This window comes from Oryzias melastigma, linkage group LG15 (assembly GCF_002922805.2).
Source record: "Oryzias melastigma strain HK-1 linkage group LG15, ASM292280v2, whole genome shotgun sequence".
NCBI lineage: Eukaryota > Metazoa > Chordata > Actinopteri > Beloniformes > Adrianichthyidae > Oryzias > Oryzias melastigma.
This window is the reverse complement of record NC_050526.1, coordinates 9,539,705-9,555,105: the sequence shown is the minus strand read 5'-3', so window position 1 is coordinate 9,555,105 and position 15,401 is coordinate 9,539,705. Positions and strand designations below refer to the sequence as shown.

At 40.9% G+C, this 15,401-nt stretch overlaps 1 protein-coding gene across 1 annotated transcript in view; it reads left to right on the top strand.

Annotated features, from left to right (window-relative positions):
* Positions 1 to 15,401, top strand: part of shtn1 (shootin 1) — a 50,078-nt gene that overhangs the window by 34,000 nt on the left and 677 nt on the right. Inside the window, exons 8-15 of the mRNA XM_024296768.2 lie at positions 348 to 442; positions 552 to 698; positions 3,009 to 3,162; positions 3,408 to 3,534; positions 5,772 to 5,854; positions 10,325 to 10,428; positions 13,957 to 14,007; positions 14,255 to 14,414. Of these exons, the coding sequence (XP_024152536.1) occupies positions 348 to 442; positions 552 to 698; positions 3,009 to 3,162; positions 3,408 to 3,534; positions 5,772 to 5,854; positions 10,325 to 10,428; positions 13,957 to 14,007; positions 14,255 to 14,371 (878 nt within the window). The 3' untranslated portion in view covers positions 14,372 to 14,414. The remainder of the gene's footprint in view (positions 1 to 347; positions 443 to 551; positions 699 to 3,008; positions 3,163 to 3,407; positions 3,535 to 5,771; positions 5,855 to 10,324; positions 10,429 to 13,956; positions 14,008 to 14,254; positions 14,415 to 15,401) is intronic.

Genomic DNA, 15,401 nt, shown 5'->3' with positions numbered 1-15,401 from the left:
GTGTGATTTGTCGTTGATTTTGTCAAATTTTACAAAAACCTGCGTTTGTCAACAGTAATTATTTGTTATTTTTGATACATTAGAACATTTGGAATATATCTGGATACTTATTTTAGCTTTGTCCCAGCCCATTACTAACACTTTAAGTTCTCTTATATATTCCAATGCTACAAGAACAATCCGAAACACCAAAAACACCATTTTCATTGGAGTGGGTCTAAAAATTGCTAAAGTTCCCTTTAGGAACTTAATTCAACGTTACTATAATACTGTACATCATGTTTAACAAATATGTAATTTACACACCATTGTGTGTTTTTCTAAAGAGTAACAAATGTGTACTTCAGTGTCGCAGTTTGCTGTGGACGAATACGAGGCTCTGCAGGAAACCTTGAATCTGGAGCAGAACCTGAGGACAGAAGCAGAGAACTTTGCCAGAGCCGTAAAGTTCTTTTCTTACAGTTGTTAAAACATAATCCAAATTATGTTGGTGTGTACGATGGTGTCTGTGCAGGCCAGCTTTCTCTAAGATACACTGATGCTCCCTTCAGATGCTGGTGGAGCAGAAGAAGCTGAAGAGGCAGAGTCACATCCTCATGCAGAACTCTGCTACGACCCAGGCTCTGCAGGAAGCCATGAGTCAGGTCACGAGCCTGACCGAGGAGCTGGAGACCGCGAGGCTGGAGCACCAGGAGCAGGTCTGTGCACGTGAACAGGGAGTGGTTGTAGAACCAGGTAGGGGAGCAAACCTCATAGACCAGGAGTGTCAAACTCAATCGCACAAGGAGCCAAAATCCAAATCACAGCTTAGGTCGCGGGACGAACAGGATAAACATTTATTGAACAATATAAAACTACATTTTTAAAACTACAACTTTTTAACATAATTATGAACTAGATATATATCATTACCTGTGAGAATAGTGTGAATGCTATAAACTAAATTTGGCCGCTGAAGATACTAGTGATGATAGCTGAAATCACTGAAGCTGATAGCTATAGCTAAAATATTAGCTAAATACCAAATTAGCCTAAAAACTGAAAAAAAAACTTAGGTTAGCCAAAACAGCTAGCATGTAGCTGACAAAATAGCTAAACTTCAAAATATCCTAAAACACTGGAAAAAAAGCCTTAATTAGCCAAAATCTATGAATTTCACAGAACAAGCAGCTGTGAATGTTTTGTCATCGGTTTGGATGATGGAGGAGAAGCTGAAAACTGCTCTAAACATCCCATGTTATCGGAGAAGAATGTGTCAGCGTGAAAAGAAAGAAACTTTGTTATTTTTAAATAAAGCATTTGTCGTCACTCTTCTACAATTCGGTCTCCTGAACCTTCTTGTGTTCGACTCATAAAGGTCATAAAGGTTTTTTCTTCACCTTCACTGGCTGCTGTTTATATTGTTATTATCCACCGGTACATACTTTGTTTGTCTTTGCTGCTTTGCTCTGAAAGTCCCTTTTTTAATTTTATAAAATAAAAGATTTAGTCCCTCACCGCTCTGATGGGATTCTCAGGGCCACACCACCAACTATAACAATATCAGTGTGCGGTACTTTCAAAAAATATCTTTATGCTCCTCAATGTTACTGTTTCAAAATAGTCTGTCTTCAATCCATTTTAATTACTCTTTTAATCTAAAAAAAAAATCCAATGTTGCTGGTAATAAATCCTTTTCACTTGCTAAAAGACTGTTGTAGCAGACATGGGATCTAAAATGTTCAAGAACAAATCTGGATGACATTCAAGCCACCACTGATTCACCGCCGAGGTTATTTTAATTCATGTGCATCAGAGGAAATGTCTGGTGAACTATTATGGGGTATGATGAATAATTAAAAGCATGAAAAGCCCCCCCCTCCTGTGGCATCGGTGGAAGACAATTAGAGCTGAGTGGGATCGCTGATCTCTGCTGCTCTGGATGGAGCTGAGCCACATCCCTCATTTCAGGAACAATTAAAACACCAGTTGAGGACGAGTCTTTTTGGAGGAAATGACTGATGTCAGCTGCCAGCCTGCTGTCCCGTTTTTACACACATTATCCCTGCAGGAGCTGCAGCACGTGCACGCCCAGCAGTGTGTGTGTCAGTTCATCAGGATGATCACATTTAAGTCATTTATGACAAATCTGACCACAGTGACTTTCAGTCAGCAGGTTTCTCTCATTCTCTGACGGCTCCGTCGTCAACGTCATGTTCACCGCCAGCCTGGAGATCTGAGTGGTCACTTCCAGTGAAAAGCCAAATGGCTTGTGTGTTCAAAACTCTCATATTCATGCTTAGCTACGCAAGTTTCTACGACTGTCTTTGGGCTGTAAGTAAGAACCGTGTGTCCAGTAAATGTGAGTTTATAGTTATACCAGCAGCACTTTGACCAATCAGAGATTCAGATTTGACATATGGAAAACGTCCCTTTCAATTCACACAAGTGCCAAATCATAAACGGAGTATTAGAGCCACTTTAAGAACACTTTTTTTTTTTAATTACGACTTGAAATTTTGTACATTTACAAAAAAATAGGTGTAAATGTTAAATTAAGAGACTAAAGTTGTATATTTATGACTTTCAAAGTCATAGGCTTAACTTATGAATTTTTTTTCTTGTAAATTTACTAGATTAAAAGTCGTAGATTTACGAGATTAAAAGTTGTAATTTTTTAGATTAAAAGTCAGAAATTTACAAGGTTGAAAGTTGTAAATTTACAAGATTAAAAGTTGTAGATTTACAAGATTAAAAATTGTAAATTTATGAGATTCAAAGTCAGAAATGTATGAGTTTTAAAGTCATAAATTTACGAGATTAAAAGTTGTAGATTTACGTGATTTAAGGTCATAAATTTACAAGATTTATAATAATTTTGCTAGACTAAAAGTCGTACAATAACGAGATTTAAAGTAGTGAATTAACGACATTTAAGAAGTAAGAACCAGCCATGTTTGTTAATGACAGATGCTCACATCCTTCTATGGAGACAACTCTCTCACCATGACGGTATTCTCCACCCTCAGATGAAGCAGATGGAGGAGAGGCTGAGGGGCTGTGAGGACCGGAGGGAGCTGACGGCACTGAGGCTGAAACTGGAGCTCCTGGAGGAGGAGAAGAAGGAGCACGGCCTCAGATGCTCCAAGGCTGAGCAGGAAGTCAAGGATCTGCGTTTCACAGGTGAGTTTAGGGTTTGAAAACCACAGATTCCCTTCACTTCTGTAGAATCAAACCTGAATCCTAGTGGTGGAAATGGATTTGATGATTTATAGATTTAGCGTTCTTAAATAAGGCAGACATACAGCTGCAGGTTACCCCTCTGCTGCTCCGTGGAGCAGCTGAAGACGACTGTCTGTCTAACTGTCTAACTTTAGTGACTTTGGTGTTTCTGCTCTGAATGTCTTCTAACTGAATTTGTCCTCCAGTTGAGGAGCTCCAAAAGAAGCTGCAAGCTGCTATTAACCCTCCTCCCACGCCAGCATCAGCACCGCCTCCACCTCCACCTCCACCCCCACCCCCACCTCCCACATCTTCAGCATCCAACCCTCTCAGGTGGGACCCCTTAGCTGAGCTGTCTGCCGTTAGAATTCCAACAACAAGGAAACAGATGATTATTCTGTTTTGGGATGGGGATCTTCATGAATTTTCCACAATAACGACCCCCGCCGTAGCAGTTCACCGTTAAAGTCCCGCCCACCAACGTCGTGAGAGGCGAACAGGTCAGAATGGACAGACACGCCCCCACCTGTGTAGATTCCAGTCGAGCCGACCTGAAATCCAGCTGGATCAGACTCCACCCCCCCCCCCAGAAAAAATGTTTTACTATATTTCACAAACACAGTAAAGAAAGGGTATGAGAAAAAAAGAAAATAAACAGAATTCCAGGAAAAATATAAATTAGGCAGCAGTGAGAAATTCTTATTTTTGGGGCTGCCTGGAGTGACTTGAGTCTGGATTTTTTTGTTTTTTTCATTCAAAAACACGTTGAATAGTTTGTTAACAAATTTTATTCTGGTTGTTTTTATAAAATCACTACTAAGTCTTTGTGGTCGAAGCAGCTTGTTCAACATTTTTGGGGTTTCCACAGTAAAAGGAATCCCATTTTTCCAGATGGAATTTTCTGTTTTTGCATGATTTTATCTCTATTTTGTCATTTTTCCATATTGTATTCACACAGTACAGGTAGTGTCACATAGATGCAGTTATACTGATTAAATGATACCAAATGAGCAGCAGGTAGTCTTTCAAATTGAAAGTACAGAAAATTCAAATATAGACAGAAATTTTAGACCCGAGGTTCCAATGGGTTAAAATAAACGTTCTAAATGTACAATTTCGCGTGTGATTTCATATTATGACTATTTGCAGATAATAAATGTTGAGCGAGTAGCTTGGGTTTGTATACTTTGGAGAGCTCCACAGAGGTGCCAGCAGGAACACCGCCGTGTCTGGGTTCATCAGATCCTTCAGAGTCTCTGGTTCTGTGTTTCTCCACTCTTGCAGAGAGAGCTGCACCAGAGGGCCGTTTCAAACGTTACTTCTGTCTGTCTGTGGTCTAATTTGTGCATTAATCTGAGAGGGGGTTCAAAATAAAAACTGGGGGATATTTTTATTATTGTCTTAATGAAAATAAGAAAAACTTCATAAGCCCATGAAGCCAGAGCAAAGCTAGAGCTGTGGGGCAGCTACAGGCAGCGGCGATCACTATCAGCTTCAGCGTAGCCGGGGCAACAGAGCTCATTAGCCTGCTAAGCTGTCCACCGGGCGGCTAGTTAGCGTAGCCGTTGATCCGGGTCCATGGGCGATCTGTCCAGAGTGTGTCCTGCCTTCACCCAACAGTAATTGCAACAGTCTCTGTCAGCCCCACGGATGAAAAAAATGGATTGAAGTTCAGGACGGAAATCCTTGCATTGAATCTCTTTCCTGCCCTTTGATCGAGTCACTGAAAATGTCACGTGGCCAAAGCTGAATCTCTGCCGCATCCAACGGCAAAATGGCGCCGCAGCAGATCATGTCTTTACATTGAATTAACATTGAAACTTGGCGCCTCCGCCGTGTCTGCTGCTTCCAGTGAGAATGCACCACTTCTTCTAGTGCTTAGTTTCCATTAAGCGGTCCAGACCGGACCTGTCAGCTCCTGCCTGGTTTAGAATAGTCCGGGCAATTCAAGTGAACATTTCCATTGAGAACCGGACCATTGAGGTGCATGTGCGGTGTAGATCAATGACACAGCCGTCATAACGGTGAGACTACAGCCGTGTCTCTGGTCCCTAACCCCTGTGAAGAAGAGGGAATACAGGATGTACAGAATGTATTATTCTTTACAAGGAGATTACTGAGGTGAGAAAGAATCCAGACGAGAAGAGGACAAAACTTTCAGTTTGGATCTTGAGTTGGGAAAAGTTCTGGTCGGACGCTTGCTATTGTCTTAAAACCTTTCCACCAATTACATCGTGTAACGACAGAAGCTCCCCCCCAACGGGTCCATTCTATTTTTCTATGGACGGACGGCCAACAGGCGACCAAAAATGGTACCAGTCGGTCTAACTCAATGAGTGAACTTTATATAATGTTATATATCTAGTTCATAATTATGTTTAAAAGTTACGGTTTTAAAGTTTTAAAAATGTAGTTTTAGAGTGTTAATAAATGTTCATCCTGTTCGGCCCGTGACCTAAGGTGGGTTTTGGATTTTGGTCCCTGTGTGATTGAGTTTGACACTCCTGTATTAATGAAAGTAGCTGAGCAGTAACAACCAAACCTAACCCTGATGGTGTTTCTGTCTGCAGTGCCTTGTTGGCCCTCATTCGAAAGAAGAAAGACGTTGAGAATGACATCCCACTGTTGGACCAAAACACCTCCAAGACACCAGGTAAGCGGCTGAAACGTGATTAAAGTTTCATGGAATCATTTTCAGCTATAGAAGGAGATCAGTGTCAACTGGACAGATGCGTGAAGTCTGCAATCTATGAGTTTTTCTGACGCTACGGATGGTAGCAAATGTGAAAATGTCAAACTCAGACATAGAGGGCACAACAATTAAACTGTAACCCTCTGAAGCAGAATTTTAATCCCGTGGCCTCTATGAATGCCTGATTTCATGATGGCGTCATCCGGACGCCTGTCTACATTCATGACCACAACAACGATTCTCAAAAAAATGGAGTGGTGTGGCATGAAATCTTGAATTTTCAGCCAATGTCTTCCCATTGTGGTGTCAGTTGTATTTGTGTCCATAGCATCAGTGGATTTATGTCTATGTCAAAGTCAAGGCCCTCCAGATCATTTCATTTTATTGTTATTAGTGTCCCGATGTTATCTTGCACTCATTTGTCACTTGTATAATTTTGATAAAATATATTCTTATGGAGAATAAAATATCGAAAGTTATTTAAGGTTTAACTTGATTTATTCTGGAATAATATTCCTGCCTTTTTATTATTCATAATTATGAAAAAAAAAGTTACTGTTTTAAAGTTAAAAAATGGTGTTATGCTAGCTTTTTGGACTATTTTGGTATTAACTGAGATTTTTTTAGGCTCTTTTGGAGTTTAGCTAATATTTCAGCTACTGTACATGCTAGCTGTTTTGGCTAATTTATTATTTTTTGTTTTGTTTTTTTAGGCTAATTTGGCAATTAGCTAATCTTTAGCTGGATATCAGCAATTTCACCAATTAGCTTCAGCGTTTTCTTCAGTCAGCTTCAATGTTTTTAGCTATTGATTTCAGCATCTTCATCAGCCAAATTCAGCTTACAGCATTCACACTAGCATTATCACAGGTGACGCTACATATCTAGTTCATAATTATCCTAAAAAGTTACAGTTTTAAAGTTTTAAAAAAGTCGTTTTAGAGTGTTCAATAAATGTTTATCCCGTGACCTGAAGTGTGTTTTAGATTTTGGCTGCCTGTGCGATTGAGTTTGACCCCCCTGATGTAAATAGCGTATACTTGTGTAGCCCTTTTCTACCTTCCTTAAAACACTTTACAGTCCCATTCACCCATTTACACACAAATAGACACTGATGGTGGCTCCGCTGCTGAACACTGGGTCCAACGGGCGGGGCAGGAACCAAATCCGCAATCTTCCAATCAAGGGTCGACCATCGTACTGCAGCGCCACGGCCGCCTCATGTGGTCAACAAAGAGTGATGGTGGCAATGATTAAAGATTCCTTCTAGTTGAATGAATTCTAATTGTCATGGAGATTTCAAACAATGTGGAAAAAGTTTCAAGATAAAAGAAATACTTAAAGAACAAAATGGTGAAACTGCCAACGACTCATCATTTATGCATAAATGTGCATTTAAAATGACATGAATCCATTCCTACTTCTCCGTTTTATTCTGTTTTCTTTCATATGTAGATGTCTGACTGCATTAAGAATTTTAGTTTATCTCTTTTTGTGAGAAAAAAAAGAATCTTTGCATAAGTTCATCACCTATAACCTGAACATTTCTTAGCTTTCTGTTGGTCTTTTGTTCATGGTGTTCTACTTGCTTCTTTATCACTTTAACCTTTCCATTCTAACCTTTTTTTCAGTTTAGATTATTTCAACTTTTTCCCTTTAAAAGTGAAAGCTCCATAGTGGACAAATGCTGCGGATGGGTTATGACGCCATTATATTTAGATGTCCACATTGAGCTTTGGAAGACAGAATGTAAATTCTTCAATTTCAGTCAAACAAAGGGAAGCCTTGACTTCTTCCAACAGGTAGGATGTCCCTGTTGACTGAACAGGTCTCACTGCAGCCTCATTTTGTTAGTGATTGAATTGGGCACTATGCACATAGTATTTGCTGTAATAACATGCAGGAATGAATGGTTGCCACCCAAGGATCTTCTTCTCAGATGCCAAAATAATAGCTTCTTTTTAAGCATCAAAGGAAAATATTTGACCATTACTCCAGCACAAAACGCTTTTTTGTCAGACATTTTAAAGAATTCATTGTGGCAAACATGCTATTGTGCAAGCCCTTGAATGTTCTCTGTTTGAAAATTAAATATTCACATTTCTCGGTGAATAAGCAGCATTATTGCTGGATTAGTTTTTTGTTCACATCATTCTGAAACTCTCCTTGAGAGACCTTTGGATGAAAAACGGATGAATGGCGTGTTGCTCTTTACATAAAAGGAGTCATTCCTGAATCATTTTGAGAGCTTTGCATGCTAGAAAAAAAGTCTGAACTTTTTCTCCAACAAATTACTGCCCATAGCAGTAATTATCAGATGTTCTGTGACTAAGGCCAAATCCAACAGTAATGATAAGAGCAAAGCCTTAATTAATCAATCATGGGAGCAGTCACTTTCCTCGTCCTGCTCCTAATTTGGTAAAGACATATACTTTTAGTTGGATGAAGACATTTAAGGAACTGCGGTTCGTTTCGCACACACTAAAGGAGAATTCATTTATGAGCTGCAGTCTCCACAACTCCTGTTCTGCTCGCCAAGATCGACGGATGAAACCGACTTATTTTAACCCGTCTGAAGACTTTTCATAGGAGTCAAAAGACGTGCACCGCCTTCACTGCAGTGCCATCATCTGCTTTTCTGAACTGTTTCAACAAGTCTTTATAATGCAAACATAAAAAACATTAAATTTGAAAAGTTTTGACTCATAGGCCCTATCCTTATTTTTCCCTCCTCCCTGCCCTTCCATTTGTTGTGCGGAGGGATTCAGAGCCCTCTGTTTCCGCGGAGGAGACATGCTTTATTTCACATGGATGTGCTCTGAATAGAGGTTTACATTTAAATGTAAGTAATGACCATTTTAAAGTAATAAAACCGCTGTTGTTATGTATATTTAAGCGCTGGAAGCTGTTGGGTCCGCCAGATGGTTTAACCCGGAAAAGTCGTAAAAATTAAAAAATATAAGGCTGTTGGGGGGAAAAAAGCCAAAGACTTTCTAGCCCATTCCTGTGCCGAGTTATAGTTCTTTAAAGCCCCCCTCTGATGAAAATCCTGTTTTTAGAGTTTTTAACATGTCTGTGTGTCATTTTTCTTCTTAAAGAGAACAAATATGTACATTGAGATCATTGATATGTACATTGAGATTTTTATTTTTTATTATGTATACCCCTGTAAGCTGCTGAAAAACTTAATTTCCCCAAGGGTGCCATCCCAAAGGGATCAATAAAGCAAAGTCTAAGTCTAAGTCTACAAATGTAATAAGAAATATATTTTTTTTTTGCATTTCTGAGTATTTCTCCTTTTAAATCAATCAAACTGTCTTGGACAGACTCTGTTTGAATGAATGATCTTCTTTCCATCAACAGCTCTGCTGCACATGCACTAAACCCTCATCTGTTCCTAGTGTCTAGTTCAGGTTCTGGAGAAGAGAAGATGGTATCTTCACATTGACTGCAGTCAAATGAGCCGCCGTTCACATTTCTGTGGTCAAATCAGCATCACTGGATTTTTGGTGTGAGTTTCATCCAATACTTACGGTAGCAGGACTGAGAACGCTGGAAAATCTCCAGCAGACTCCACGGAGCTTCTTGATGTGACCACGGAAATGTGAACGGCGGCTCATTTGACCGCAGTTGGAAAGGATTGTAAATCAATGAAAGAGCATTTTGATGTTAGCTTTGATTATTTTATCAAGAACTCTGAGAAACCAATGATTGAATGTATTGATCACAGTCAATAAACATTGGAGAATTAGCTAAAAGAGTCTTTGGTGAACTGGAAGGAGAAAGAATCAGGATTTTGGAGGAAGTTCTGTCCATGAAGATCTTCACTTCCTCGTCCAGCTGACATCTGGATCAGAACCATACGGCTGGACATTACCCAGATTGATGGATGTTTTTATGGAGCAGAGGTGAAGATTTATGCTAGAGAGACACAGAGCTATCATAATCAGGCAGGGGGGATCAGGGGCGGGGCTACTCAGTTCAGGTCCTAAAACCACGCCCCCTCAGAGGAGATTTTGGAAATGGAGGCTTCAGATCAACATGAAAAATGGCTTTTTAAGACATTTAATTTGGGGGATTAAAAAACGTCATAATCATAATTAAAACACTACTGGGATTTTTTTTAAATAAAAAAAAATTGTCAAAGGGAGACTTTAAAAAAATGGCTGCAATATGCAAATCCTCCACTAGAGGGAGTAAAGGAAATGCAAGACCAGCATAACAAGAGATCAAGAAATAAACAAACTAAACACTTCTAAGTGATTGGGCTTCTAGGCTGTTTGAGGCATTTTTTCCAACTGAGAAAAAAAATAAAATTTTTTTTTTTTTGCTTTGTCACTGGTCCGGCCCACTAAAATCTGTTTGAAATGAAAACAAAATGTTGAGCTTTCTAACAAATGTAATCGTTGTGGATGTTTTTGCCATTTTTAGAAGTGGACATCCGGCAGCAGGCAGTGGATGAAATGATGCAAAGGATAAAAAAAGGAGTTCAACTTCGACCTGTCAACCACTCCCCTCGCAGAGCCAAAAGACAGGTACTTCTGAGCCCTTTTGAGTCCACGTGGTGTCCTGACATGGGTTTAGGTGGGTTCTCTTTGAATCAAAAACACATTCAGTTATATAGTTGGTTGAATGTCAGTACCTCAAACCAGTTTCCAGGACAGGAAGGGTGCAGGAACGAGCATTCACACCTGTCCCCCTGATCCTCAGTCATCAGTCCAGTGTCATGCTGACTACAGATCATGATTAGCTTGTCCAGCCTGGATGTGTTCTTCTGCACCTCAGTGTAAGAACTACAACATCCCTTCATGCACGTTTCACTTTACTGCACCGTCTCCCCAAAAGCTGTTTGATGGACTAATGCATACAGATGTACAGCGATCCTCACTGCTGGTTCTACAACTTTGATTGTTTCCCGGTTGTCCCTGTCCTGTTTGTCAAACACGGCTTACTGTTCCGTGTAGTTAAGCTAATGTGCAGGAGTCTGCCCTTGGTTTATGTTGCTTAGCAACAGAAATGTAAGTTTCGGTTTCAAACGTGTTTGTACTGATGGAGCTAAATAGCTGATTAAATAAACAAAAAGAGTTGTCATCTATTACTGTCTAATAAACGGCATTTGTAGACGCGCTGCAAAAGAACACCACTAAAGGAGAGCACGGCTGGGATGTAGCAGCGCTGCAGATGAAACACCTAGAAACTACCGAACCAGTTCAACCAGCAACAACTAGTCCTTCCAGGAACTCCACAAAGTCCTCGCTCAGCCCTGCAGCCCTGGCTAAATGGTTTCAGATGGATGGATGGATGGATGGATCACCAGCTCAGCTCTTGACTCCAATACAGAGGGAATATTATTTCTTTTGTAAAAATCTGTCCTGCTCAAACTCCCAAACCCAGACTGATGACACATGTACTACATATGTTTAGAGTTCTCTTTATTATTCTCGCTCCTAAAACCCACAACGAGAATCAGAGTTCATGTAGGCAGAATTTAGATTAAAAAATTACTCTATCGTACCTTCAGAAACATCAGACCCCGTGTTCAGCATGGTGGTGGAGGAATTGTAATGTGGGCCATTCCATGACCACATGATCAGGACACCAGGCAGCTATTGAACTGAACGCTATTCTCTAGAAGCAAATGTGAGGCCGTCTAACAGCTGCTGTTTGGCCAAAATGAGGCCATGGACGAACGGCACATCAACGAAAAGCTACAAACCATCCATCCATCCATCCATCCATCCATCCATCCATCCATCCATCCATCTTCTGAATCCCTTTTGGGGACCACAGGGATGCTGGAGCCTATCTTTGCTACTGTTGGGTAAACGTGGGGTACACCCTGAACAGTAAACCCCAGTTTCCAGGTTAAATTCCAAATGTCTGTCCAAACAAAGAAAACGGAGATGATCAAATGTCCAACACCTTCAATAAAAGAAAAATAGGCAAAGAAGAAGAACATAACTTTATATTGACATGAACATGAAGTCATCTTTCAAGAATGAAAACTTTGTACTCTGTTTGCTATGTACTTAGGAATGTACTTGATTTAATCCAGGAGTGTCCAAACTCAGGCCTCGAGGGCTGGTGTTCCACATGTTCTCCAACCAACCTGCCACTGAAGCTCCTTATTGGCCAAACACACCTGATCAAGGTAATCAGCAGCAGATGAGGCAGGATTTCTGGAAAACCATTTGGAGGCCCTCGAGGCCTGACTTTGGACACCCTTGGTTTAACCCATAGACTGTAAACTAAAATAAGTGAGTGTGACATCATCTACAGAAAATGATTTACTTCCAGCTCTAACAAAATGAAGTCAATTCAGTTCAATTTACAAGATTCGGACACCACCATGTTGGAACCAGAAATGGTCAGTAAGCCATGACTGGTCCAAGTCGGCCTTAGTCTACATTTCTATGGCAACTACTCTCACCGATCAGGAGTGAGCTTGTTGGAAGTCCACAACCCTACCATTTGAAAGAAGAGTATCTTTAATCTGTTCACCAAACTCTTCAAACGTTTGATGTGAGACCACATGCTTTTATTGAGGCATCTGATTGGTCAGTTTATACCATGGATAACTTGAACTACAGAAAAAAATGATGAAAACATCAGAGAACATGTTTAGAAAAGGTATCAGAGCAAGAATGGTTATTCTGACTGATAGAATGACTGAGTGACAGTTGTTTATTACTCTATTTAACTCTATGGGATTTTGGCTCCCTGGAACCAGAGGGAACTTCCTGTTTGGAACAAAATGCCACAGAAAACAAAATGGGCCCCAAGATGGCACCAGACCATCATTAGCCATCGCTCTTCCCCGAGAAAAACACCGGAACCGGGTTCAGAATCTCCTACTATAGATGCACAAATTCAGCTTCCGGCTAATGACGAGCCAAAGGTTGTGTTTGGGCGGCATCTTGCCTGCAAGGAGATTCCTGACCCTATCCCTAACCCGGTTCTGGTGTTTTTCTAGGAGAAGAACATGAACTTTGTTCAAACTTCGGTCAAGGACTTCCGGCTAATGATGCTCAGGCGCCATCTTGGGGCTATGTAGTTTCCTGCGGCCAGGTTCTCTTGTTCCAAACAGGAAGTTCCCTCTCTTCTGACCCCCACGAGGAGGGGTCACTCAGTCCTAATAGTGGGACCACTGGCACAGAGCACCCCACCCCCCTCCTCTCAGTTATTTGTTTACACACTCTCCCACTAGCTTACAGCCCCTCACCCTACCAACTTAACATCACAGAAATGGTGTGCAATATTGGAGCTATCCAGCCGCACAATTTTTGATTGTTTGATTTAGTTTATTTCAAGCATTAATTGTATACAGAAAAATAAATTACTCACCCGGATGTATCAAACTCATAACAGAAATAATAAAATCCATTGACTAAAAAAAACAAAAAAAAAACACAATTAAGTCACATCTGATTCCTCTGATTCTTTGAATCTGAATTATTTCATTTCATAGTTTTGCATTGTTTTCATAATGATAAAGTAAAAACCTCTAGTCCAAAGTTCCACGTTTGGATGAAGATGTAGAATCCAGAGTTTACTTTTCCATACGGTCATTGATAGTAAATATTGTGTATGTTTTGTGGAACATTTCCCCACACAGTAGTTAGTACTCCTGGTCGTCTGATGCTCGCGGCGTCTTTCGTGTACTTTTGAGCAGAAACAGTGATGTACTTTTGAATCCATCAGTGTGTGAGATTATCTAAGAGCTTCTTATGTTGATAAAACATAACATGTGGTCAAGACGTCTTTCAGTCTGCTTGTTCCTCCGCCTTAACAGCTCTGCTAAATTAGATAGCATTAGGGCCTGCTCTGCAGCGTAATTACAAATAATGAGAATGGAAAAATTGACTTGACGCAGAATGATTGTGTGTGAACATATTTGCTTCTTGTGGAAAGCATACATCCTCGTGCTTGACTACAATACCACTTCTTTGTGGGGAGAGGGGCAGTTTATCCCTTAAGTGCTGATTGAGGGAAAATAAGTATAATGTGTCATATTGCTGTTTATTTACCAAACCCATTTTCTCCTCCTATTTTCCTCTTATCAGATGGAGAAGCTGCCCTCTAATTCTGCCATTCAGGAACTTAAAGGAATCATGGTAATGGGACTTTCAAGCCATGTTTGACTATTTCAACTTTCTCGGTTCTTTCATGTCAACAGACATTTGATGTTCTCTGAGCACACGGATGTTCACAAAGGGTTTATTCAAAGAATGGGATCAATTTAATCAGACTCTGGAATTTTAAAATCTGTTTTTACCATGTGAAAGATGAACAGGGAAGAAGCAGATGTGTTTTGGTTATAAAGTGAAGAGGAACGACCTGTCTGCTGTTTTACTCCTCCAGGAGAACTTTGGTAGAACCCCAAACCCACCAGAACCAAAGCCTGTTCAGTCTTCCCCAAACGACCAGGAAGAATTGTTCAAAATCCTGCTGAGACGACGAGATGCTCTGCAATCCTGACAAAAACTTCCACACTCTTCCGTTTCTGCAGGAGGATCTGCAGGTCAGTGGTTGAGTCCGATGCTGCGCACACAGCTGGGATTTGAGGCTCCTTCAAGAACACGATCAGAACCTGATTCTCATTCTCAAGTCGCCACATGTTGATTTAGTGTTTTTTGACGTGCTGGCTGTTCCAATGTAATCAGGGGTCCGGTCGTTTTGTCTGACGCGGTACCAGAAGTGGATCGAACCTCAAGATGCAGCCAGTACCCTAACCCAGTCTGCTTCGTGTCTGGTACTGCGACTGGAACTGGTACCGATCCGCATCCAGTACCGATCCACGTCCTGTACCATTACCAATCTGCGTCTGGTACCAATCCAGGTCAGGCACCAGTGCCGAAACAACATCCGTTACCATTACCGATCCGTGTCCGGTACCTGTACCAATCTGCGTCTGTTTCTGATCCACATATGGTACCGGTACTGATCCAGGTCTAGTAGCATTACTGATCCTTGTTCAGTACCTGTACCAATCTGCGCCCGGTACCGATGAGGGTCTGGCCCCGATGCTGATCAATGTCTGCTACCATTACCAATCTATGCCCGGTACCTGTACCAGTCTGCGTTTGGTACTGACCAGCACCTGGTACCGGTACTAATCCGCACTTTATACCAGGTTAAGGTTAGGGTTAGGATACCAGTGCGGTCCATGTCTCAGTACCATACCAGTTTGCGGTCCAGAGGTTGGGGAGCTTTGATTTAATTGGAGCAGCCAGAACATTCAAAAAAATGGCAGGTTGTGGTGACCCAAAACATCAATTTCTGACGTGGTGGATCCTGAGCCAAACATCAACCTGTGACTCTTGAGAATGAAAATGTGTTGTCTGAATGCAGCATACGGTGCTCACACTTTACTGTCGCCACCCTAATCTAGCGCATGTACCAACAGCTGGAAAAGGCTTAGCTTTCAAAGTTCTATGTCGATATGTGAAAGAATTGATGTTGTAGAACTCATCTGGACACAAATCACAATTCATTTCTTCTTTGTAAT